This window comes from Neomonachus schauinslandi, chromosome X (assembly GCF_002201575.2).
Source record: "Neomonachus schauinslandi chromosome X, ASM220157v2, whole genome shotgun sequence".
Taxonomy (NCBI): domain Eukaryota; kingdom Metazoa; phylum Chordata; class Mammalia; order Carnivora; family Phocidae; genus Neomonachus; species Neomonachus schauinslandi.
In genome coordinates this window covers 41,844,629-41,872,386 of record NC_058419.1, presented here as the reverse complement: position 1 = coordinate 41,872,386, position 27,758 = coordinate 41,844,629, and the positions used below count along the sequence as shown (strand labels likewise).

Below are 27,758 nucleotides of genomic sequence, written 5' to 3'. Positions count from 1 at the left end.
CCCACATGCAGAGCGCATTGGAAACTCTTGGCTGATGTCTGCTTTAGGTCCAGCCACCCTGCCAAATTGTCCCTTGCATGGAGTGCCCCGGGAACCCCAAGCCTATTCTTGCATTGGTTTCAGCCACTCCACTAGGGCACCCCCTGTGTGAAATGCCTTCGAACACTCCTGCCCCTGTTAGCCTCGGTTCCAGTCACCCAGGCAGGGAACCCACTGTGAAAAACACCTTGGGACACCCCAGCTTCTACCCAATTCAATTTCAGCTGTCCCACCAGTATGGGAGTCCTGGGGCACCCTGGCTTATACCCAGTTAAGCTTTAGCCATTCTGCCAAGGCAAATATTGTGTGGAGAGCTCAGATACCACACCAGACCATGCCCATTCTAGCTTTAGCCATCCTGCCAGGATGCCCCCTGCATAGAGCACCACAGCGCCTCCCAACCTATACTCCACCTTGGCTCTAGCCACCTCTTCAGGGCACCTTCTATATAGAGAGTCCAGGAACACCCCAGTTTACATCCACTTCAGCTTCAGTTATCCTGCCAATGTGTCATCTGTGGGTAGAGCTCAGGGTACCCCTAGCTTGCAACCACTTTAGGTTCAACTATCCTGCCAGGGCACCCTCTGTGGGAAGAGCTCAGGGACCTTCCAACCTGTACACTATGTCAGCTCCTGCCACCCTGCCAAGGTACCCCCTTAAGAGAGAATCTGGGACATTCCACTTTGCACCCATTTCAGCTTCAGCTGTCCTGATAGGGTGTCCTCAGTGCATAGAACCCCAGACAACCCAGCCTGTATCCACTTCAACTTTGCCTGTTCTTACAGGGCAGCTGTTACATGAAAAGCTTCAGGACCCCTATCCCATGCCAGCCACAGAGCCATCCAGCCAGCATAAGTCACCAAGTACACACAATCTATGTAAGAGACAACTGTATGCAAGACCATCCTTTCCAGTTTAGGAGAAGTAGGTATTTTGCCTAAACCACAGAAACAAACACAGAAGATCAAGGGAAGCAGAGGAATATGCTCCAAAAGAAAGAACAAGATAAAACTTCTCCCCAAAAACCTAAATGAAATGTAGCTAGGCAATATGCCTAAAAAAGTATTTGAGGTAATTATTGTAACAATATTCACTGGGCTGGAGATAAGAGTGGAAGAACTCAGTGAAGCCTCCAATAAAGAGATAGAAAATATAAAAAAGAACCAACCAGAGTTGAAGAATACAATAACTGAAATAAAAAAACACACCAAATAGAGGGAATCAACAGTAGATTAGTGGATGCAGGAGAATATATCAGTGTTCTGGAAGACAGGGTAATAGAGCACTCAAGCTGAACAGCAAAAAGAATTGAATTTTTTAAAATGAGGATAGTTTAAAGGATTTCTTAGACAACATCAGGTGAACAAACATTGTATTATAGGGGCCCCAAAAGAAGAAGAGAGGGAGAGGTAGAATATGTATTTGAAGAAATAATAGCTGAAAACTTCCCTAACTTGGGAGGGAAATAGACATACAAGTTCAAGAAGCACAGGGAGTTCCAAAGAAGATGAGCCCACAGAGGTCCACACCAAGACACATAGTAATTAAAATGTCAAAGGTTAAAGAGAAAGAGAAAATCTTAAAAGTAGCAAGAGAGAAATAAAAACTTACCTACAAGGGAAAACCTATAAAGTTATCAACTGAATTTTCAGCAGAAATTTTACAGGCCAGAAGAAAATGGCATGATATATTCAGTGCTCAAAGGGGAAAAACAAAAACAAAAACAAAAACAAAACATACAACCAAGAATACTCTACCTGGTAAGTTTATCATTCAGGTTTGAAGGAGCAATAGTTTCCCAAACAAAAGAAAAAGAAGTTTACTACCACTAAGCCAGGCTTATAAGAAATGTTAAATGTGATAAGGGAGATAAGATGGCAGAGGAGTAGGAGGACCCTAGATTCATATCATCCCACAAATACAACTAACTAACTATCAAAACATTCAAAATATCCAATAAATCAACCTGAAGGCAGACAGAACAAACTCCACAACTAAAGGGAGAGAAAAGCAACATTAAAGAAGGTAGGAAGTATAGAGATATGGCCTGGGGGAGAAAAGGATTGCTGGTGCTGTGGAGGGGAGGGAACCATAACTGTGGAGAAAGGCAAGAGAGAGAGGAACACAAAGGGGAGCACATCAGGAGAACATTTCCCCAAAGCCATTAGTTTGGAAAATGAGAGAGGCTGAATTTTTTGAGTTCTTGTAATCCATGGGGCTTAAAGATTGAAGTTTAAAGGTTGGTGGGCTTGGCTGGGATAGAACCTAGAGGACACTGGACTGTTCCTGGAGAGAAGGCAGGGAAACAGTCTGGGGGCAGATGGCATGGAAACAGCAATTTAAAGAACCCCTAGGGGGCGCCTGGGTGGCTCAGATGGTTAAGCGTCTGCCTTCGGCTCAGGTCGTGATCCCAGGGTTCTGGGATCGAGTCCCGCATCGGGCTCCCTGCTGGGCAGGGAGCCTGCTTCTCCCTCTGCCTCTGCCTCTGCCTCTCTCTCTCTCTCTCTGACTTTCATGAATAAATTAAAAAAAAAACATTAAAAAAAAAAGAAAGGGGTTTTTCTGTATTAAAAAAAAAAAAAGAAGAAAGAAAGAACCCCTAGGGCATACAGCAAAGAGATTATTTGCTCTTCTTGGACAGTGTGCCTGAGAGGCAGTGTTCATGGAGACACCTCTCCAGGGACAAAGGAGCTGGCTGGCACAATTTTCCTCCCCCACCCCTCAGCATAAACATAGAGACATCTGAGGAAAGCTGCTCAACCTCAACTCTGGCTGCCTAACTTCCTTACACCAAGTTCCACACCCCTGTGCTCTGGCAGTACTGACCTTTTCAGTCAAGCTTGTCTCAGTCCCAGTGTGGCAGACTTCTCCCCCAGAAGACCAGTGCAGGCCCCTGACCACACCACATCCCTAAAGCCTAGAGTTTTACAAGTCAGCAAGCTTGGGTAGGAAAAAGCCCAGAAAACACTGCACTGTCCTGCAGAGAAAGCAGATAACCTGGAGGCAGATGGTATGGAAACAGCAATCTGAAAAAAACACCTCAGACACACAGAGGGGAGATTATTTACTCTTCTCAGAGTGCTTCCCTGAGAGGCAGAATTCATGAAGATGCCTCTCCAGGGACAAAGGAGCTGGCTGGCACCATTTCCCTCCCCCAAGCCTCAGCATAAACATAGAGCCACTTGCTGGAAGTAACACTGTGCCCACACTGGGTGCCTAACCTGCTTACACCAAGTTGCACACCCTTGTGCTTTGGCAGGACTGCCCTCCTTGGTCAACCTTACCTCCATCCCAACGCATCAGTACCCTTCCCCAGAAGACCAGCAGAAACCCCTGCCCACAGCACATCTGCTGACCAGAAAGTTCTGCAGGGCTTTAGTTCTAGTGAAAGTAATATCAAGTCTCATTTAAAAAGCAGACCAGAGCACATCTAGTTAAAACTTGCCATATTCTGGCCAAGGACCAAACACTGCTCGCTCTGAGCAAGGATAGTCTCTGCAGATGACTGGCCTGAAGGATAGAGCAGCCAAAACACAGTAACAGAGCACACACCATATACACCAGAGACACTCCCTGAAGGGCCAGGCCCTGGACACTACATGAACTCTTCTTCATAAAGCAGTTACTGTCAGGAGCAGGAAACATAACAAACTTTTCTAACACAGAGAAGGCCAAGACAGACAATATGCCAAGATGGAGGAGTTCATCCCAAATGAAAGAATAAGACAAGGTTATGGCCAGAGATCTAAGCAAAAAAGATATAAGTAATATGCCTAATGGAGAATTTAAAGCAACAAGCACAAGGATACTAGCTAAGCTTGAGAAAGGAATGGGAGACTTCAGGGAGATCCTTCCTCATGGATAAAAGAGTTTAAAAAGAGTCAGAAATAAAAAATGAAATAACTGAAATTGTTAACAGGCTTGATGCAATGAATACAAGTCTGGAAGAAGCAGAGGAATGACTAAGTGATACAGACAACAAAATAATGGAAAATAATCTGAACAAAAGAGAGAAAGAATTATGGGACACGAGAATAGACTTAGGGAACTCAGTGACTCCATCAAACATAATAAGATTCATATTATAGGAGTCCCAGAAGAAGAAGAGTGAGAAAAGGGGACAGAAAATTTATTTGAGGAAATAATAGCTGAAAATTTCCCTAATCTGTGGAAGGAAACAGACATCCAGATCCAGGAGGCAGAGACAGCTCACATCAAAATCAACAAAAGCAGGCCAATGCCAAGACATATTGGAATTAAATTTATGAAATATAGTGATTAAGAAAAATTCTTAAAAGCAACAAGACAAAAGAAATCCTTAACTTACAAGGGAAGAACCATAAGGCTAGCTGGAGATTTATCAACAGAAACGTGGCAAACAAGAAAGTGGCATGATATATTCAAATTGCTGAATGAGAAAAATCTGTAGCCAAGAATACCCAATCTAGCAAGACTATAATTCAGAATAGGAGAGATAAATGTTTCCCAGACAAACAAAAACCAAAAGAAGTTGTGAACACTAAACCATCCCCACAAGAAATATTAAAGGGGACTCTTTTAATGGAAAAGTAAGACCAAAAGTGACAAAGATAATAAAGGAACAGAGAAAATCTCCAAAAGCAACAACAAAACAAGTAATAAAATGGTACTAAATACATATCTATCAATAATTACTCTGAATATAAATCGATTAAATGCTCCAGTCAAAAGACATAGGGTGTCAGAATGGATTAAAAAAAAAAAAAAAAGACCCATCTATATGCTGCCTACAAGAGATTTATTTTAGACCTAAAGACATTTGCAGATTGAAAGATTGAAAGTGAAGGTATGGAGAAACATTTATCATGCAAATGGATGTCAAAAAAAGGTGAAGTAGCAATACTTATATTGGATGAACTAGACTTTCAACCAGAGACTATAACAAGACATGAAGAAGGGCACTATATAATAATAAAGGGGTAAATCCAAGAGGAAGATCTAACAATTGTATTTTGCACCCAACCTAGAAGCACCCAAATATTAAAACAATTAATAACAGACATAACAGAACTCATTGATAATAATACAATAATAGTAGGTGACTTTAACACCCCCACTTACATCAATGGACAGATCATCTAAGCAGAATATAAGCAAGGAAATGATGGCAGTGAATGACACACTGGACCAGATGGACTTAAACAGATATATTCACAACATTCCATCCTAAAACAAAGTACACATTCTTTTCAAGTGCACATGGAACATTCTCCAGAATAGATCACATACTAGGTCACAAATCAGGCCTCAAAAAGTACAAAAAGATTGAGATCATACCATGCATATTTTCTGACCACAATGCTATGAAACTTGAAGTCAACCACAAGAAAAAATTTGGAAAGACCTCAGATACATGGAGGTTAAACAACATGCTACTAAAGAATGAATTGGTCAACCAGGAAATTCCAAAAGAAATTTAAAAAAATACATGGAAACACATAAAAATGAAAACAAAATGGTCCAAAAACTTTGGTATGCAGCAATAGCTGTCCTAAGAGGGAAGTATATAGCAATACAGGTCAACCTTAGGAAGCAAGAAAAATCTCAAATAAACAAACTAATATTACACCTAGAAGAGTTAGAAAAAGAATAACAAGTGAAGTCTAAAGCCAGCAGGAGGGAAGAAATAATAAAGATTAGAGTAGAAATAAATGATATAGAAACTAAAAACTATAATAGACCAATGAAACCAGGAGTTGGTTCATTGAAAAAATAAAATAAAATTGATAAAGCCCTAGCCAGACTTATCAAAAAGAAAAGAGAAAGAACCCAAGTAAATAAAAGCATAAATGAGAGAAGAGAAACAGCAACCCACACCACAGAAATACAAAAAATTATGAGAATATTATGAAAAACCATATGCCAAAAAATCAGAAAACCTGGAAGAAATGGATACATTCCTAGAAACATATAAACTACCAAAACTGAAACAGCAAGAAATAGAAAACTTGAGCATACAGCAGCAAAGAAATTGAATCAGTAATCAAAAATCTCCCAGGAAACAAAAGTCAAGGACCAGATGACTTCACAGGGAAATTCTACCAAACATGTAAAGAAGTTAATACCTATGCTTCTAAAGCTGTTCAAAAAATAGAAAAGGAAGGAAAACTTACAAATTCACTCTATGAGGCTAACATTTCCCTGATACCAAGACCAAATAAAGACTCCACTAAAAAAGTGAACTACAAGCCAATATCTCTGATGAACATGGATGTAAAATTTCTCACTAGAATACTAACAAACTGAATTCAGCACTTCATTAAAAGAATCAGTCACCACAATCAAGTATGACTTATTCCTGGGCTGCAAGGGTGGTTCAATATTGCAAATCAAACAATGTGATACATCAGATTAATGAAAGAAAGTATAAGGACCAAATGATCCTTTCAATAGATGCAGAAGAAGCATTTGACAAAGTACAACATCCATTCATGATAAAAACTTTCAACAAAATAGAGGGAACATACCTCAATATAACAAAGGTCATATATGAAAAACACACAGCTAATATTGTCCTCAACCAGGAAAAACTGAGGGCTTTTCCTCTTTGGTCAGGAGCAAAACAGGGGTATCCACTCTCACCACTGTTATTTAACATAGTACTAGAAGTCCTAGCCACAGCAGTCAGACCAAAAAAGATAAAGAAAAAAAGTCATCCAAATCAGCAAGAAGAAGTAAAACATTCACTATTTGCAGATGGCATGATACTCTATATAGAAAACCTGAAAGACTCCACAAAAAATTGCTATAGCTGATACATGAATTCAGTAAAGTCACAAGATACAAAAGCAATGTTCAGAAATCTGTTGCATTTCTATACACCAATAATGAAACAGCAAGAAGAGAAATCAAGGAATTAATCCCATTTACAATTGCACGAAAAAAACATAAGATACATAGGGATAGACCTAACCAGAGATAAAAGATCAGTACTCTGAAAACTATAAAACACTGATGAAAGAAATTGAAGAGGACACAAAGAAATGGAAACGCATTCTATGCTCATGAATCGGAAGAACAAATATTGATGAAATATCCATATTACCCGAAGCAATCTGCACATTTAATGCAATCCTATCAAAATACCACCAGCATTTTTCACAGTGCTAGAACAAACAATCCTAAAATTTGTGTGGAACCACAGAAGACCTCAAATAACAAAAAACCTTGGAAAAGCAAAGCAAAGCTAGAATCATCACAATTCTGGACTTCATGTTATATTACAAAGCTGTAGGGATCAAAATAGTATGGTACTGGCACAAGAATAGACACATAGATCTACGGCACAGAATACAAAACTCAGAAATGAACCCAAAACTATATGGTCAGTTTATCTTTGAAAAAGCAAGAAAGAATATCCAATGGGAAAAAGTCTCTTCAACAATTAGTGTTGTGAAAACTGGACAGCTATATGCAGAAGATTGAAACGGGACCACTTTCTTACACCATACACAAAAATAAATTCAAAATGGAGTAAAGACCTAAATGTGAGACAGGAAACCATTAAAATCCTAGAGGAGAACACAGGCAGTAACCTCTTTGACATTGGCTGTAACAACTTCTTACTAGATATGTCTCCTGAGGCAAGAAAAATAAAAGGAAAAATAAACTATTAGGACTTCATCAAAATAGAAAGCCTCTGCACAGTGAAGAAAACAATCAACAAAACTAAAAGGCAACCTATGGAATGAGAGAAGATATTTGCAAATGACATATCTGGTAAAGGGTTAGTATCTAAAGTATATAAAGAATTTATAGAAGTCAACACCCGAAAAACAAATAATTGAATCTAAAAATGGGCAAAGATATGAAGATATATTTTTCCCAAGAAGACATCCAGATGGCCAACAGACACATGAAAAGATGTTCAATATCACTCATCATCAGGGAACTACAAATCAAAACTACCATGAGGTACCACCCCACACCAATCAGAATGGCTAGAATCAACAACACAAGAAACAACAGGTGTTGGCAAGGATATGGAGAAAGGGGAACCATCTAGCATTGTTAGTGGGAATACAAACTAATGCAGCCACTCTCAAAAACAGTATGGGGTTTCCTCAAAAAGTTAAAAATAGAACTACCTTATGTTCCAGCAATTGCAGTACTTGGTATTTACTCAAAGAATACAAAAATACTAATTCAAAAGGATGCATGCACCCTGATATTTATAGCAGCATTATCTATAATAGCCAAATTATGGAAACTGCCCAAATGCCCATTGACTGACAAAAAATGCCCAAATGTCCATTGACTGATGAATGAATAAAGAAGAGTTGGTGTATATATATATACAATGAAATATTACTCAGCCATATAAAGGAATGAAATTTTGACATTTGCAATAATGTGATGGAGCTAGAGAGTATAATGCTAAGCAAAATAAGTGAGTCAGATAAAGGCACATATCACCATGCATTTCCACCATAAGTCAACTTGAGACCCACTATATGTATGCAGCCTTTTTGAGTGCCCAGAAAGTTCCACCAAACTTAGTAGAGACAAGTATAGAGGATGACTATGTGTACACAAATGATGTCAGATTTCTATCACTTTCATTGTGTTTTCATCTTGCCTCAAAATGAGTTTTTCATCATAGACTCTTCTGCAATTTGCCTTTATCATACAACTTGGCCTCATTTTGCACTCCTTCCCTACAAAGGGATGTGAATATTTACACTCCTTTCAACCTCATTTTCTTAACATCTGTATTGGCATTATATTGTTCAGAGAACATAGTTTGTATAAATTAAAACCTTTTAAGGTTATTGAGGCTTATTTTATGGCCCATATAAGGTCTACCCTGCAGAATATTCCATGTCCTATTGAGAAGAATGTGTATTCTGCTCTTGAGTATTCTGTAAGCGTCTGTTAGATATAACTCATTTATGGTATTGTTTCAATCTCCTAATTTCTGGCCAATCTTCTGCCTAGTTGTTCTATTCATTTGTAAAAGTGGGTTGTTGAAGTCTCCAACTATTGATGAATTATGTATTTCTCCCTTCAATTGTGTCAGTTTTTGTTTCATGTATTTAGGCAGTCTGTTGTTAGGTGCATTCATATTTTTAATCATTATATCCTTCCTATGAATTGTTCCTTTCATCATTCTCAACTGTCTCTCTTTGGTCAGTAACTCTCTTTTGCCTTAAACTCTATTTTGCCTGATATTAGAATAGCCAAAATAAGGTTATTCTTTCTATAGTATATATTTTTTCCATCTTTTTACTTTCAATCTACTTTGAATCAAAAGTGTGTCCCTTGTAGGCAGCATATGATTGGACAACGGTTTTTAAATCCATTGTACAGATATGTGACTTTTGATTGGAAGATTTAGTCCATTTACATTAAATGTAATTAAAGAGAAGATAGGATCTATGTTTACCATTTGGCTATTTTTTTCCATTAATTTTACTTCTTTTGTTCTTTTATTCATTTAATATTGCCCATTTTGAAGTTTAAACAGATATTTTTATTATACAATGTAATTGCCTTATTGTCAATTTTACTAAATTCTTGAGTTATTTTTTTTAAGATCTTATTTATTTATTTGTCAGAGAGAATGAGAGTGAGAGAGGCAGGCAGAGGGAGAAGCAGGCTCCCCGCTGAGCAAGGAGCCCAACGCGGGACTCAATCCCAGGACCCTGGGATCATGACCTGAGCTGAAGGCAGACTCTTAAGCAACTGAGCCACCCAGGTGTCCCTTGAGTTATTTTCTTAATTGTTGCCCTAGAGATTACAACTGACATTCTATCTTAAACTATAGAGTAACACCAACTTAATTTCAATAGTAAACAAAAAGCTTTGTAACTATTCTTATTTCCTCCTTCTTTCTTAAAGCTTATTATTGTTATACAAATTATGTGTGTACATATTATAAGCCCATCGATGCAGCTTTATAATTATTTTTGTATATCTTGAATCAGATAAGAAAAGAGAAACAAACAAAAATCCATATTCACTGTCTTTATATTTACCTATCTGGTTACCTTTGCTGGTGCTTTTTATCTCTTCATGTAAATTAGAGTTTTTGTTTAGTGTTCTCTTATTTCAGCCTGAAAGTTCAGTTTAATATTGCTTGTGAGAAAGACAGAATCTCTAAGTTTGTTTATATGTAAAAGTCTTAATTTTTCTTCAATTTTGAAGGATAGATTTTTTAGATATAGAATTCCTCATTGACAGTCTTTTTCTTTCAACACCTGAAAAACATCATCTTACTGGCTTTGGGTCTCCATGGTTGTTGATGAGAAATAAGGTTCTCTTAAATGTAATGAGTTGTTTTTCTCTTGTTGCTTTCAAAGTCTTATTTTTGTGTTGGGCTTTAAAAGTGTAATTATGTTGTGCCTAGGCATATCTCTCTTTGACTTTACCCTACTTGGACCTATTGAATTTTTTGAATGTGTAGATTAATGCTTTTCAACTATTTTGTGAAGTTTTGGTGATTATTTCTACATATACTCCTCCTGCCCCTTCCTCTAGCTCCTCTTTTTCGGAAGCTCCCATTATATGTATGTTGATATGCTTGATTTTTGTTCCATAGGCCTCTGACTCTCTGTTCAGTCTTCTTAATTTTTTTTCTTTCTACTTCTTGCTCTGGATAATCTCAATTGACCTACCTTCAGATTCACTGATTCTTTCTTTTGTTAGTTCAAATCTACTACTGAGATCCAATGGGGGAATTTTTTATTTCAATTACTATACTTGAAACCCCAGAATTTCTGTTTTTTAAAATAATGTCTCCTTATTTTTTTTTAAGATTTTATTTATTTGACAGACAGAGAGATAGCAAGAGCAGGAACACAAGCAGGGGGAGTGGGAGAGGGAGAAGCAGGCTTCCCGCCCAGCAGGGAGCCCGATGTGGGGCTTGATCCCAGCACCCTGGGATCATGACCTGAGCCGAAGACAGACGCTTAATGACTGAGCCACCCAGGCACCCAATAATGTCTCCTTATTGATATATTATATTTGGTAAGATATTCTTCTCATTTAACTTTAATTATGTAGATGTGCTTTCCTTTAATTATTTAAACATGTTTGTAATTGTTGATTTACAAAACCATAATGAGATATCACCTTACACCTGTCAAAATGGCAAAAATGAAAAAGACAAGAAATAACAAGTGTTTCTGAGGATGTGGAGGAAAAAACCCTCTTGCACTGTTGGTGGGAATGCAAACTGGTGCAACCACTATGGAAAACAGTATGGGGGGTCCCCCAAGAATTAAAAAATAGAAATACCATGTTATTCAGTAATTCCACTAATGGGTATTTACCCCCCAAAAATGAAAACACTAATGTGGAAAGCTATATTCACCCCTATGTTTATTGTAGCATTATTTACAATAGCCAAGATACGAAGAAACCCAATGATCCACTGACAGATGAATGGATAAGGAAAATGTCACACACACACACACACACACATATACACACACACACACAGGAATATGCAACCATAAAAAAAGGAATGAGATTGTGCCTTTTGTGACAGCATGGATGGACCAAGAGTATAATATGCTAAGTGAAATAAGTCAGACTGAAAAAGACAAGTACCATATGATTTCACTTATATGTGAAATCTAAGAAACAAAACAAATGATCAAAGGGGAAAAGAGAGACAAAACAAGAAATAGACTCTTGACTATAGGAAACAAACTGATGGTTACTGGAGGGGAGGTGGGTGGTATATTGGGTTAAATAGTTGATGAGAATTAAGGAGGGCACTTGTGATGAACACAGGGTGTTGTAAGTGTTGAATCACTAAATTGTACACCAGAAACTAATATTACACTGTATGTTAACTAACCGGATTTTAAATAAAAGCTTTTTAAAAAGCAAATGTTACAGGTACTCTTTTAAGTGAAAAAAGTGGATGTAATTAGACATAAGAAAGTTATGAATAAAAAGTTGTAAAATATGAAAACATCTACACAAAACATGGAGGAGGGTGTAAAAATAGAAATTTATATATTTTTTCTTTTTTAAGAATGTGATTGAACTTAAATGACCATCAAATTAATATAGACTATTTATGTTATGTATGAACCACATGGTTACCACAAAACCTAAGCCTATGATAGGTACATAAAATTAAAAAAAAAAAAAAAACAAAAAAAAACAAGGTGAGCCAAGCATAAAACTATAGAAACTCATCAGTCACAAAGAAAGAGAGCAAAAGAATAAGAAAGGAACAGAGAACTTCAAAAACAATTAGAAAATCAATAGCAAAATGACAATAAGTACATAATTATCAATAATTACTTTAAATGTAAAAGGCTTAGGGGCACCTGGGTGGCTCAGTTGCTTGAGCGTCTGCCTTTGGCTCAGGTCATGATCCCAGGGTCCTGGGATTGAGCCCCGCATTGGGTTCCCTGCTTGGTGAACCTGCCTGCCACTCCCCCTGCTTCTGCGCACTCTCTCTCTCTCTCTCTCTGTGTCAAATAAATAAATAAAAATCCTAAAAAAAGTAAAAGGCTAAAATGATCCAATCAAAAGACAAAGGATGACAGAATGGATTAAAAAAAAAAAGTGCCATCTATATGCTGCCTAAATGAGATTCACCTCAGATCTAAAGACTATACAGACTGAAAGTGAAGGTATGGAAAGGCATTTACCATGCAAATGGAGACAAACAAAAAAGATTGGTGTAGCAGTAATTACATCAGACAAAAAGGACTTTAAAACAAAATCTGTGCCAAGAGGCAAAGAAAGGCATTACATAATGATAGAGGGATCAATCCAACAAGAGGGTATAACAATTGTAAATAACTACACACACAATACTGGAACACCTAAACGCATAAAGCACCTATTGACTGATATACTGAGAGAAATTGATGGTTATACAATAATAGTAGGGGACTTTAACACCCACTTATATCAATGGAATGATCATCCAGGCAGAAAATCAAAAAGGAAACAGTGTCATTTGATGACACATTGGATCTGATGGATATAACATATATATAGATCATTCCATCCAAAACCAGAATACCCTTTCTTTTCAATTGCACATGGAAAATTCTCCATAATAGATTGCATATTAGGCCACAAAACAAATCTCAAAAAATTTAAAAAGATTGAAATCATACCATGCATCTTTTATAATAAGAACAGTATGAAGCTAGAAATAAATCCAAGAAAAAAAAAACTGGAAAAAAACACAAACACATGGAGAATACACAGCATGATACTAAATAACCAATGTGTCAATGAAGCAATGAAGAGAAGAAATTTTAAAAAAATGCTGGAGACAAAATGGAAACACAAGTGTCCAAAATCTTTGGGACAGAGCAAAAGCAGTTTTAAGAGGGAAATATATAGCAATAACAGGCCTATCATCTCAAGAAACAAGAAAAAGCTCAAATAAACAATCTAACTTCACACCTAAAGGAACTAGAAAAAGAAGAACAAAGCCCAAGGTGAATAGAAGGAAGGAAATAATAAAGATCAGAGCAGAAATAAATGAGACTAAAAAAAAAAATAGAAAAAAAATCAGTGAAACTAAAAGCTGGTTCTCTTTTTTTTATTATGTTATGTTAATCACCTTATATAACATCATTAGTTTTTGATGTAGTGTTCCATGATCCATTGTTTGCGTATAACACCCAGTGCTCCATTCAGTACGTGCCCTCGTTAATACCCATCACCAGGCTAACCCATCCCTCCACCCCCCCCCTAGAAGCCTCAGTTTGTTTCTCAGAGTCCATAGTCTCTCATGGTTTGTCTCCCCCTCCAATTTCCCCCCCTTCATTTTTTCCTTCCTACTATCTTCTTCTTTTTTTTTTTTTAACATATAATGTATTATTTATTTCAGAGGTACAGGTCTAGGATTCAACTGTTTTACACAATTCACAAAGCTCACCATAGCACATACCCTCCCCAATGTCTATCACCCAGCCACCCCATCCCTCCCAACGCCCCACCACTCCAGCAACCCTCAGTTTGTTTCCTGAGATTAAGAATTCCTCATATCGGGGCACCTGGGTGGCTCAGTTGGTTAAGCCACTGCCTTCGGCTCAGGTCATGATCCTGGGGTCCCAGGATCGAGTCCCGCATCGGACTCCCTGCTCAGCAGGGAGTCTGCTTCTCCCTCTGACCCTCCCCCTTCTCATGCTCTCTCTCTCTCTCTCTCTCATTCTCTCTCAAATAAATAAATAAAATTAAAAAAAAAAGAATTCCTCATATCATTGAGGTCATATGATACATGTCTTTCTCTGCTTGACTTATTTTGGTCAGCATAATACCCTCCAGTTCCATCCACGTGGGTAAAGAAGATGTGGTGTATATATATAATGGAATATTATGCAGCCATCTAGAGGAATGAAATCTTGCCGTTTGCAATGACGTGGATAAAAGCTGGTTCTTTGAAAAAGTAAACAAAATTGATAAACCCTTAGCCAGACTCATTAAGAAATCAAGAGAAAGGGCCTAAGTAAATAAAATCAGAAATGAGATAGGACAAATAACCACTGACACCACAGAAATACAAAGGATTATAAGAGGACACTATGAAAAATTATAGGCCAAAAAAATTGAACAACCTAGAAGAAATGGATAAATTCCTAGAAACATGCAATCTTCCAAAACTGAGCCAAGCAGAAATAGAAAATCTGAGCAGACAGATTGCAAGTAATAAAATTGAATCAGTAATAAAAAAAAAAAAACTACCAAAACATGACAGTCCAGGACTAGATAGATTCACCGGTGAATTCTACTAAATATATAAAGAAGATTTAATACCTATTCTCTTCAAACTATTCCAAAAAAAGAAGAGTAAGGTAAGCTTCCAAATGCATTCTACAAGGCCAGCATTACCTTGATATCAAAACCAGACAAAGACACCACAAAACCCACAGAAAACTACAGGTCAATATTCCTGATAAACATGCATGCAAAAATCCCCAACAAAATATTAGCAAACCACATACAACAATTTACTAAAAGGATCATTCAACAGGATCGAGTGGGATTTATTCTGGGGATGCCAGTATGGTCCAATATTTGCAAATCAATATGATACCACATCAACAAAGTGAAGGATAAAAGTCATATGATCATCTCAGTAGATGCAGAATGAGCACTTGACAAAGTACATCCATTCATAATAAAAACTCTCAAGAAAGTGGAGATAGAAGTAACATACCTCAACATAATAAAGGCCATGTTTGAAAAACCCACAGCTACCATCATACTCAATAGTGAAAAACTAAAATCTTTTCCTCTCAGATAAGGAACAAGACAAGGATGTCCCTTCTCACCACTTTTATTCAACGTAGTACTGAAAGTCCTAGCCACAGAAATCAGACAAGCTAAAAAAAATAACAGGCATATATATTTGTAAAGAAGTAAACTGCCACTATTTGCAGACAATAGGATGTTACACATAGAAAACTCACCAAAGACACCACCAAAAAATTATAAGAAATAATATATGAATTCAGTAAAGTTGCAGGATACAAAATTAATACCCATAAATTGGTAGGATTTCTATACACTAACAACGAAGTAGCAGAAAGAGAAATTAAGAAAACAACACTATTTACAACTGCAACCAAAAGAATAAAATATCTAGGAATAAACTTAACCAAAGAAGCAAAAAACTTGTACTCTAAAACCTATAAAACACTGATGAAAGAAATTGAAGATGACACAAAGAAATGGAGATATTCCATGCTCATGGATTAGAAGAATTAATATTGTTAAAATGTCCATATTCCCAAAGCAATCTACAGATTCAATACAATCATTCTCAAAATACCAACAGCATTTTCACAAAACTAGAACAAATAATACTAAAATTTGTATGGAACCACAAAAGGCCCTGAATAGACAAAGCAATCTTTAAAAAGAAAAACCAACTTGGAGGTATCACAATTCCAGATTTCAAGATATACTACAAAGCTGCAGTAGTAAAAAACAGTGTGGTATTGGCACAAAAATAGATCAAAAGAACAGAATAGAGAGCCCAGAAATAGACCCATAATTATATGGTCAATAAATCTATGACAAAGAAGGTAAAAATATACAATGAGAAAAAGACGGTTTCTTCAAGAAATGGTGCTAGGAAAGCTGGTCAGCTGCATGCAAAAGAGTGAAATTAGACCACCTTTTAACACCATACATAAAAATAAACTCAAAATGGATTAAGGACCTAAATGTGAGGCTTGAAACCATAAAAATTATAGAAAATAATACAGGCAGTAACTTGTTTCACATTGGCAATAGCAATGTTTTTTCTAGATATGTCTCCTAAGGCAAAGGAAACAAAAGGAAATATAAATTTCATCAAAATAAAAAGCAAAGAAAGTCAACAAAACAAAATGGCAACCTGAATGGGAGAAGATATTTGTAAATGATATATTCAATAAGAGGTTAATATCCAAAATATATAAAGAACTTATATAACAATGATGAATCATCATATCTTTATCATCATCATCTGCTCAAAAAGTGTGCAGAGGACCTGAATAGACACTTTTTTTTTCCAAAGAAGATAACCAGATGGCCAAACAACACATAAAATGATGCGCAACATCACTAATCATCAGGGAAATGCAAATCAAAACCACAATGAGATATCACCTTACACCTGTACAAAAAGACAAGAAATAAATGTTGGCAAGGATGTGGAAAAAGGGGAACTTGTGCACTGTTGGTGGGAATGTAAATTGGTGCAGCCACTATGGAAAATAGTATGGAGATTCCTCAAAAAATGAAAAATAGAACTACTATATAATCCAGCTATTTCACCTCTGGGTATTAAAAAAAAAAAAAAAACTACCTCGAAAAGATATCTGCACTCTCATGTTCATTAAAGCATTGTTTAAAATAGTCAAGATATGGAAACAACCTGTGTCCATCAATGGATGAGTGGTGTGTATCAGTACTTATTCCTTTTCACACTTGATTAGTATTTTGTGGTATGAATATACCAGAGTTTATCCCTTCACCTGTTGGTGAACATTTGGGCTATTTCCAGTTTTTGGCTATTCCAAATAAAGCTGCTAGGAACATTCATGTACATTTCTTTGTATGAACATGTTTTGTTGCTTGTCTAGACTTAAGAAAGTGATAAAGAAATTGTTAGTAATACAGAGTAATCCTAAAAGGATTATCTAAAACCATTCTCTACTGTGAATTGTGCAAGACTGTTGAATCACAGATCTGTACCTCTGAAACAAATAATGCAATATATGTTAAGAAAAAAAAAAAAAGAAGATAGCAGGAGGGGAAGAATGAAGGGGGGGAAATCGGAGGGGGAGATGAACCATGAGAGACAATGGACTCAAACAAACTGAGGGTTCTAGAGGGGAGAAAGGTGGGAGGATGGGTTAGCCTGGTGATAGGTATTAAAGAGGGCATGTTCTGCATGGAGCACTGGGTGTTATGCACAAACAATGAATCATGGAACACTACATCAAAAACTAATGATGATTAACATAACAATAAAAAATTAAAAAAATAAATAAAAATAAAACCATTCTCTTGGGGCACCTGGGTAGCTCAGTCAGTTAAGCATCTGCCTTCGGCTCAGGTCATTGATCCCAGGGCCCTGGGATCAAGCCGCAAGTCGGGCTCCTTGCTCAGTGAGAAGTCTGCTTCTCCCTCTCCCTCTGCCTGCTGCTCCCCCTGCCTGTGCTCTTTCTCTCTCTCTCTCTGTCAAATAAATGAATAAAATCATTTAAAAAACAAAACCATTCTCTTGTGAATGGCATAAAACACTGAGAAACTCATGAAGTTCTTTTTATTTTGATAGTCTTCAATCTACTGTACTATGCCCTTTAGATACAAATGTGAGCTGGTCATCTCTACTAGTAGGGTATAGTACCATGGGAATGACTTTGAATATGTCCAGAGGCAAGACAATACAGTAGTAAACAGATGCAAATGGTAGATTGGAGTTTGCACATGCACATGAGCCATAATTTAGAAAAGCCTGGATTGATTTCATTTCAGGTTATTTGCTTAATCAATGCAGAGATCCCTCACATACCTTTTGGAAGAGGAGGTGTCCACACCCTTGCACACATTGAGTCTCACTATCTGACACAAAAGCTAATCAGAGTATTGCATACTCTCTCTTCAGAGTACTCTCTTCAGAGTATTGCATATGATGGTTAGTTTTCCTGTTTTAGCCATTGAAAAAAGAATATTCAGGATATTTATCCAGCATTTGCATAAAAAACTAGACCTCTGAAATATCTGTCTCTTGCATTTATTTAACAAGAACATGTCTGATGGGAGAGTGAAAACATTTCCAGAATTAATTGCTGCTATGTTTAGTACCCATTGTATAGTGCCAAAAGGAAAGGGCAGAATCTGTCATTTTTGATAGACCACCTCAAGGAAGTCCCTTTTTGCACATTACTATAATTGTCTTTCTTCATTAAAATCAAACCAGACCTTAGTACCTACATGCTAGGAATTACTAGAAGGTATTTTATTTGGTATATTCTTCAACATAGCTCAAAAGAATAACAACCAGAATTTACGTGTATAAATGTATATACCTGTAGTTTTAGGAACTGGGATTATTTATAATAATGTTTATCACAGTCTCTGGGATTTTTCTGCCATCTGGTTTGATGTCCCTTAATACCTTCAATTTCATGGGAATGGAGAGAGGTAAGGCATAGAAAAGACCCTGTGTTCAGGTTTAGAGAACACAGCGCCTGCTTGGATAAATCACACCTACTTTAGAATCCAGGAAATATTTATAGAGCATTGATAGAGAAGGCTATTACCACATAGGAGCTCATAAATTTAAAAAGGACATGAAATTGGCAGAGCCAAAATTAACATTTATCTATCCTATTATCCACATCAGATTATGCTTCAAATTTAGGCTTCTTGAGGACCAAGCCTCAGAAGGAAAACACCACCATGCTAAATTTGGATGGGATTTTTGTGAGTTTTGTTTTTTTCTTGTTGTTTTGTTTTGTTGTTGTTTTTTGTGTGGGTTTTTTCTGTTTTTTGTTTTTTGTTTTTGATAGAACTTTTGAATTCACCAAGTACTTTTGTAAACACTGTCTTACCTGAGCTTCCCGAATATTACCATCATTATTACATGTATAAAAGTTAGTTTATAAAAAGTTAGGTTATCTGCCCAGGGCCAGATAATCTGCTTTTTCATGATAGATCCAAAACCAGGATCCAAATCTCCTGTGCGCATTCCACTCTACCAGACTATCTTTCATTTTTACATAAACTTATATCACAGAGCATATGTTCAAAGCAACAATGAATAACCTTGTTTCAGGTCTGTGTTAGATATCTATGACAGACTATTGATACCAAAGGCTTTGACATAATTGAATGATCCCAAAGGTCCACAACATGTAATTTTGCTGAGATATAAATTTGCACTATAGAAAGATCAATATACAAGTGATTACGAGAGCTGTAGTGAGCTGTAGTGATTTTGAGAACTGTAGACATTATGTGATTATGAGAACAAATTCACCATGTACTCTACAAGGAAAAATATTTTTGAAATTTCTTTATCTGGTGCTTCAATGAGGGCAAAAAAATGCATGTTATAGAGAAAATTATAGGCTACATTATGATTTATGAATGGGGGATTCTTTTGTCAGAATTGTCTAGACTGTGCTCTTTACACTATTCTTCCCTTATTAATCTACTTTACAAGAAGAAAATAAAATCAATGTCAGCAAAAAATAATTGCTTATATATTTGATGATAAATTTATAATTAAAGTTTTTAGCTATAATCACAAAGATGAATAATAAAAAATGCTGCAGTATTGCCTAGAATTGTTTAAATACTATAAATAACTCCAAGAATATAAAAGGCATGTTTAGACTGTTTTCCTTGCATGTACTTTTTATAAATATTTTTTTAAAGACTATTTGTCAGAGAGAGAGAGACAGAGCACAAGCAGGGGGAGCAGCAGGCAGAAGATAGAAGCAGGCTCCCTGCTGAGCAAGGAGCCTGACATGGGACTCAGGACCCTGGGATCATGACCTGAACTGAAGGCAGATGCTCAATCGACTGAGCCACCCAGGCACCCTATAAATATTTTTTAATTAAAAATTCTTCCTTTGGGGGGCACCTGGGTGGCTCAGTTGGTTAAGCGACTGCTTTCGGCTCAGGTCATGATCCTGGAGTCCCTGGATCGAGTCCCGCATCGGGCTCCCTGCTCGGCAGGGAGCCTGCTTCTCCCTCTGACCCTCCCCCCTCTCATGTGCTCTCTTTCTCTCATTCTCTCTGTCTCAAATAAATAAATAAAATCTTTGAGAAAAAAAAAATTCTTCCTTTGATTTGCATTATCCAATTTTTCTTAGAATGATAATCATCAGAATAAACAAATTTCCCCTATGCAATCTTAATAATAATGGATAGTCTATTATTATTTTCTCACCAATAAAAATTAACTTATACTTTTGATTAATGTTAACTTCAAAGGGAAGTCCAAGTAATCAGTAATTAATACTCTCAAAAAAGAAAAATAAGGGAGAATTGTTTCCATTTGATTTCTTCCTGTTAGTTCCTAGAAGGGAGGCAGTAAAAATAAGCAGTTCTAAAAGCTGATTAATTTTCTTTACTTTTTCATTTTTGATAACATCTTAATTTTTAAACTTCCCAGAAGCTCTTGTGACTAATTCTTTTTCTTATGTGCAGTGATAAGATGATTGGAAGAAGACTTGAAAATGGGTCACCTCTGAGCTTTCCTTTGGATGTTAAACAGTCCTTTTCTGTCTCCCAGTGATAACCAGGGGCCATTTGTTCAATTATTTTTCTCTGTCATCCTCAGGTAAGCCTCTGAACATCCCCTGCAAAGCATTCTTTGGATTCAGTGGAGAGTCCGGGCCAATGATCTACTGGATGAAAGGGGAGAAGTTTATTGAAGAACTGGCAGGGCACATTAGAGAAGGTGAAATAAGGTACAGAACTTGAATTGGTTATTTTTCTTTGCTCTCTTTGCAGTTAAGCAATGGAACATCCTAGAAGAGCTTCTGCCTGGGATTTTAATTGCAACTCCAAATCATTCCATTTTCTAAAAGCTGATCTGGTGGAGAGAGTGAGGCTGACTTCCCTAAGAAATGTAAATGTGTAAGCTCCTAATAAGGAGGTTTTCTCAGGTTCTAAAAATATACCATGGAGTGTAATGACCCCCTCAAAGCTGCTTAAGCAAATTCCTTTGAGTTTCCAAAGCTTAGGCCACTGTTACTCCATCCAGCCATAGCAAATATCCAAACTTTGTAGGTGACTCCTGAGACCACTGGGCAAATGCTTATTTACTCCCTAGGAACAGACAACGTTCATATGTCATAGGTGTAAAGCCACAGTGACAGTAGTAAGCTACTACTTGCCAAAATAACTGTTGACTCTTGTTGAATAGTGTTTATTTTTCCCAGTACCTGCTGCTCATCCTGAAAGTGAGTTTCAAGTTAGCACCACCCTATACATCTTTTCACTCTCCTGTCACAGATACATTCGTGGTACATAGACATCTATTCTATTGGTTTTCTAATCCTATTTAATACAATGTCATTTGTACAAATAAAGAATAAGTAATTTTTCCTACCTCAACCAGACTATGGGATTGCCCTTTGATTTCAGAGGTGGTGATATATAGTGTACATTTTTCATTCCAATAGGAGTTGGGACCCTTCTCCTTCCACCTCCATTAAGAATCTTTTAGTGGAAGCCAATCCAATATTTCAGTGCAACTAATGTTAAAATGCATTCTTTTACTTTTTATTAAATATATAGCAGTGCAAAAGAAACAAGTACACTTTATATGATTTTCTATGATTAAATATAATTTATTATAACTACCATGACAGTTTTTCCTCATGTGTCCACCCAGTAACTCCACTCCAGAGGATCATAATTTTGAGGATCCATGAACCCTCTGAGAGCCTATGCATAATATTGACTATATGAGCTTATTTATAGGAAAAAGTACATGAAAGGTATCTGAGTTAGTCATTTGTCATCGGGGAAATGCAAATTAAAACCCTGTGATAGCACTTTATACTCACTAGGCTGGCTATAATCAGAAAGATTATAACAAGTGTAGGCTTGGATGTGGAGAAATTGGAATCCTCATACACTGCTGGTGGGAGTGTAAAATGGTGCAGCCACTTTGGATAACAGTCTGGCAGTTCCTCAAATCATTAAGTGTATAGTTATCAGCAATTCCCCTCCTAGGTATATAACCAAGAAAAATCAAAACATACACCCACACAAAAACTTGTACTTGTTCATTGCAGCATTATTCATAATAGACAAAATGTAGAAATAACCTAAATGTCTATCAACTGATGAATGGATAAATAAAATGTGGTATATTCATATAATGAAATCTTATTCAGGCGTAAAAAAGAATGAATAATGTACTGATATGCACTACAACATGGATGAACCTCGAAAACATACTCCGTGAAAGAAGCCAGTGGGCGGGAAAAAAAACCTACATACTATATGCTTTCATTTATATGAAATGTCTAGAATAGGCAAATCTATAAAGACAGAAAGTAGATTAGTGGTTGCTTAGGGCTGGGGGGATGGAGGGATAGGGGTAAAGACTTAAAGTATATGGGTGATTTTTTAGGGGTGAGGTGGAAACAATATAAAATGCACTGTTTTAAAGTGTACAATTTAGTGACAGTTCATTCACAATGTTGTGCAACCACAACCACTATCTAGTTCCAGAAAATTTTCATCACCCCAAAACCCTGTACCCATTAAGCAGTCTGAAGCTTCATTTTGAGGTGATGAAAATGTTACAAAATTGACTGTGGCAATGGTTGCACATATCTGAGAATATACTAAAAAACAGTGAATTGTACATTTTAAATGGATGAATTATATTGTATGTAAATTATATCTCAATAAAGCTGTTCAAAAAGACTTCCAATCAATTGCCTGGCTCACAACAGATGTTCAGAAAAATAATGGTATTTATAAATAATTCTTAGCTCTTAATTCCCATTTTAAGTTTCCTAATTACTAACACTTTATTAGCAAATTTCAAGTTAACGTTTATGAAATTAATGCAACTGAATTTCCTTTAAGTTATTTTAGAAGATACATGTTTAGAATTATTCTCAATGTATTTTCCTATAAAAGACTTTAAGGATTACTCTATTTTTCAAAAAACGAAACTGATCACCAAAGGACAAGTGGTAGGTACAATGGTACACGGTAGCAAAATTTCCACTACCAAAAAGCTCAGAACTATGTTTAATGATCAAGGGTAGTAGTTATATGAACCTAAGATAATTATCTCTCTTGTGTATGACTGGATTGTTCTAAATAAACAGATTTAATGGAGGTATAATTGACATACAGTAAACAACACACAATTTAAACCATACAATTTGTAAGGGCTGATATGTGTATCCACCTATGAAACTATCACCATAATCAAAATAATGAACATATAAATCGCCCGCAAGTTTCTCTTTTGTAATCCCTCCCGCCCTACTTCCACAACATTGATCTGTCACTATAAATCGGTTTGCATTTTCTAGAATTGTATATAAATATAATAATGCAGTACATTTTTTTCATCTGGATTATTTCAGTTAACACAATTATTTTTTTTTATTAAAGATTTTATTTATTTATTTGAGAGAGAGAGAGTGAGAGAGAGAGAGCACAAGAGGGGGGAGCCGGAGAGGGAGAAGCAGACTCCCCACCAAGCAGGGAGCCCGATGCGGGACTCGATCCCAGCACTCCAGGATCATGACCTGAGCCGAAGGCAGTCGCTTAACCAACTGAGCCACCCAGGCGCCCAGTTAACACAATTATTTTGAGATTCATCCATCTTGTTAAATGTAGCAACAGTTCATTCTTTTTATTGCTGAGTAGTATTCCATTATATGGATATAAACAGTCTGGTCACTTCTTGAAGGATATTTGGGTTGTTTGCAGTTTATCGGCTAGTCCAGATAAAGCTGCTATGAACATTCACTTATGCATCTTTGCATGTCCATATATTTCCTTTTTTTTCTTGAGTAAATACCAAGACATGGAATGGTTGAATTATATAGTAAGTGTACATTTAAGTTTATTAGTTCATTTTTTAGTTCTGTTTTAAAAGCAATTTTTAGAATAACTTTAGATTTACAGAAAAATTGTGAAGATAAGGTCTTAGTCTGCTTGGGATGCTAACACAAAAATTCCATAGACTAGGTGACTTAAACAACAAATATTTATTTCTTATGGTTCTGGAGACTGGAAAGTTCAAGATAAGGCACCAGCAGATTTAATGTCTGATGAGAGCCTACTTCCTCATTCACAGATGGTCATCTTCTCTCTATACCCTCACATGTCCTCACATGATGGAAAAGGCAAGAAAACTCTCTGGAGTTTCTTTTGTAAGGGCACTAATCCCATTCATTAGGGCTCCTCTCTCATGACCTAATCACCTCCCAAAAAGCCCCACCTCTTAATACCATCACATTAAAAGTTAAAATTTCAATATATGAATGTTTGTTTTGGGGGGAGCTACAAACATTGAGTCCATAGCAGATAGTATAGAGAGTTCCTACATACGTCATACCCAGTTTTCCCTGTTACTAATATCTTAAGTTACTATTACAATTAATGAGCCAAAATTGATATATTATCATTAACTGAAGTCTATATTTTATTCAAATTTCATTAGCTTTTACCTACTACTCTTTTTTTCTCCAGGATTATTTAACTTTTTAAGAATCTGCCAAACTATATTCTGAAGTGGTTATACCATTTTACAAAAGAAAAGTTAGGCACCACTGCTGCTCTCTAACAGCAAATGGTTAGAATGGTGAGAGAAAAAGCATACATATATGAAACAGTTCAGTCTAGTCCAAGCTACTTTATTAGGTACAAATGAACCAACATTTAGTACCACAGGAACTCAACATTTCAGGACTTGCAAAATGCCATTGTTTATTTGATTTTGTTACATCCTCTTTCTCCACTCTCCCCAACCCTCCCCATAAAAAAAGGATACATGTCTATATTTGCAGTGGAGGAAAGTAACATGGAACTTGTTTTGAAAATTTTACAAAACCCTTCTAGCTAACTAGAGATACCTTCAGAGAAGTGTAAACAAAGAGGCAGGGTTTTCTAGCCAAGATAAACACGTAGTCAGCAATTTTGTAATATTAATTATGTGATCTTGATCTATTTGAGAGCTTGTGTGGGTGCAGGAATTCTTTCAGGATATGGCCATTTATGTTAACACAGGAGTTACTTACTAGATTCTGTCTTCTAGCCTTCAAAGCCAATGTCCTTGAAAGAAAGTATATAGGATTTTTACACAGCATGGTAGATTGGAACAAATCTGGTAGTTTATTTAAAAAATACTAATCATACCATTAGTTCAACCAAGAGAAGATCTGCATTCTTTCATAGCCCACACATTTTCTCAAAGAGAACAGTTCTGATGGTAGAATGCTGAAAATGTAAGTTGAGGATTCCTCTGGAAAGCATTTCTGGAAACAAAATTTCCTTCTGGATGCATGGTTCTCCCTCAGGGTATTGTATTTGTTTCAATTTTAGTTGAATCATAGCTCTTATGTTGTGCATGCATGTCAGAAGTGCACTGCCCCAGAGATCTAAGAAGTGGGGATGTAAATAAATTGCTCCCAAGCAGTTGACTTGTGGAGAACCTGCCACAGAGGCACTGTATCTGGCAGGAGGACTGGCCAACTGCCTAGGTTCTCAATTTCCTGGGCAGCGGTTTGATCCTAGGAGTGTGTTGCAACTTTTTTTTCTCTTACTGTTGCCCCTGGGGAGTAGAGAACTTTGGGGGGAAAAAAAGAAACCTACCTAGGGAAAAAGCTTGGGTATTTACCAAAGGCTTGCTGAAATAATGTCAATCAGACTACAGTAAATGCAACTTCTGTACAAAGCAGTCCCCCGGCAGCTTGACTAGTATATTTGATCAAATCCTGAGGAGGGTTTTGGAGTTATCATTTGTTTGCTATCTGGGTTATTTTTTTTTTCTCTCTCTGGGTTACTTTGACCACAGTGGCTCCTTGCATCTTCTGACTTGCAACCTGTTGTAAAAGCACTCAGACTGCACTCTGGGCATACAGATTCTCCTTTATGTCCCTTTAGCAGAAATTGGCATAGCCCTCCCAATTCTCTGATGTTGCTAAGAGACTGAGCCTTAAGGAAATCTGAACCCAAATGTAGTATCCATTCACAACTCCCACCCTATCTCATACAACTGCATCCCAGATTTTCCAGTGACCCCAGAAGATGTCATCTGTAGGGATGTCAAAGGAATTTGGTATGTGCCGTAGCATAAGCTGCAATTGTGCAAATTTGGTTATTGTCTTCTACCAGTTTAAAGTCATTTCAACAAGCTGCTCTCTATAAGCTCTATCATGTCTATTCAGAGAAGTCAAATAATCATTGGGAAGAGACCCACTGGAAATCATCATTAGGAAAGGACATCCTAATTTCTGTCCCTCTATTAAAGCTCAATGGGAAGATTTTGCAAACTGGCATAAAAGAGTTCTTGAAAAGGAGTAGTAGTCTTTGGGTGTGAGCATTCTCAAAAGGCCAATCCAGTTCCATGTCTTTACAGAACTTACTTTTAATTAATATTATCAGAGTCTTGAGAATTAAAAAAATAAAATAATTTGCTAGTGAGGTATGTATTCCACAGTGCTAGTAAAAAATGTCAGAGAAATTGAACTCATCCTATTAAACAACAACAATAAAAATAGTTTCTAAACTTGCCTGCAGAATTAATTGCATCTGATTGTAAAAGGAGACTGCATGAATTTCGATGCAATTGCTTTGCCCCAATGGAGAGTAATTTTTTATTATAAATCTCACTTTACAAATCTTCCTATCAATATCTGTTTTTCCCCTTAGGCAATACCACAAAACGTTTACCAAATCTTTTGTAATTCTTGAGCTGAAAAACATATTCAATTTATCTTAAGGTTTTTCAAACAAGCTTCTTAAAATGCAAATAATTTTATTTACTTTCAATTCCTGAAAGGCTACAAGTTGTATATGGGCTTTGTTTGGTTTTAGTTTCGTTTTCTTCACTCCTACTTCCACCACTTTCTGGCCTTCTGTTTCCATCTGTTCACCTTAACATCCTTTCCTTGAATGAGTAAAATGCTCTTAACAAAGAAGGGAATGTGGTACAGGTACGAAAAGATTTTATTCTTGAAATAAAGCAAGCCTATATTAAAGATGCAAAGTAACCTTTTAATAACTAATCGATTAAAAAAATACGGAGCTGTGAATACGTAGTTTGTCCCCCAAGTATAAACTATTGAAGTCCCAGGCAGCCCGAGGCAAAATATGTGCTCTGTTTTGGCAACCTCCCACCATACTTTTTCAGTGCTTTGAAGCACCCCATCTGCTCTGGCCTTCCTCAAATTGAGCTCACACACACACACACACACACACACACACACACACACACACCCATCTCTCCTTTTCCTCCATTCTCAGCTCATCTCATTGGAATAAGGAACACTGATCAATCACTTTGCCTTTGATTTAAATAAGTTTCAAATCTTATGACCTATATGTGAATGTAGATTTTGTAAGTCATGAGGAGGCTTCAGTGGAAATGTAAACTTCATAAGCAGCATAGTTTTACCTAGGAGCAGTCTTAATTGCCAGTTATCTGAAGGGTGAATTTTAGAGGAGTGATGACTCTACTCTTCACAGTTGTAGTTCCA

The 27,758-nt window shown here is 36.7% G+C and overlaps 1 protein-coding gene across 1 annotated transcript in view; it reads left to right on the top strand.

Annotated features, from left to right (window-relative positions):
- Positions 1-27,758, top strand: part of IL1RAPL2 (interleukin 1 receptor accessory protein like 2) — a 648,978-nt gene that overhangs the window by 575,664 nt on the left and 45,556 nt on the right. The window contains exon 5 of the mRNA XM_021678366.2: positions 20,855-20,984. Coding sequence (XP_021534041.2) covers positions 20,855-20,984 — 130 coding nt within the window. The remainder of the gene's footprint in view (positions 1-20,854; positions 20,985-27,758) is intronic.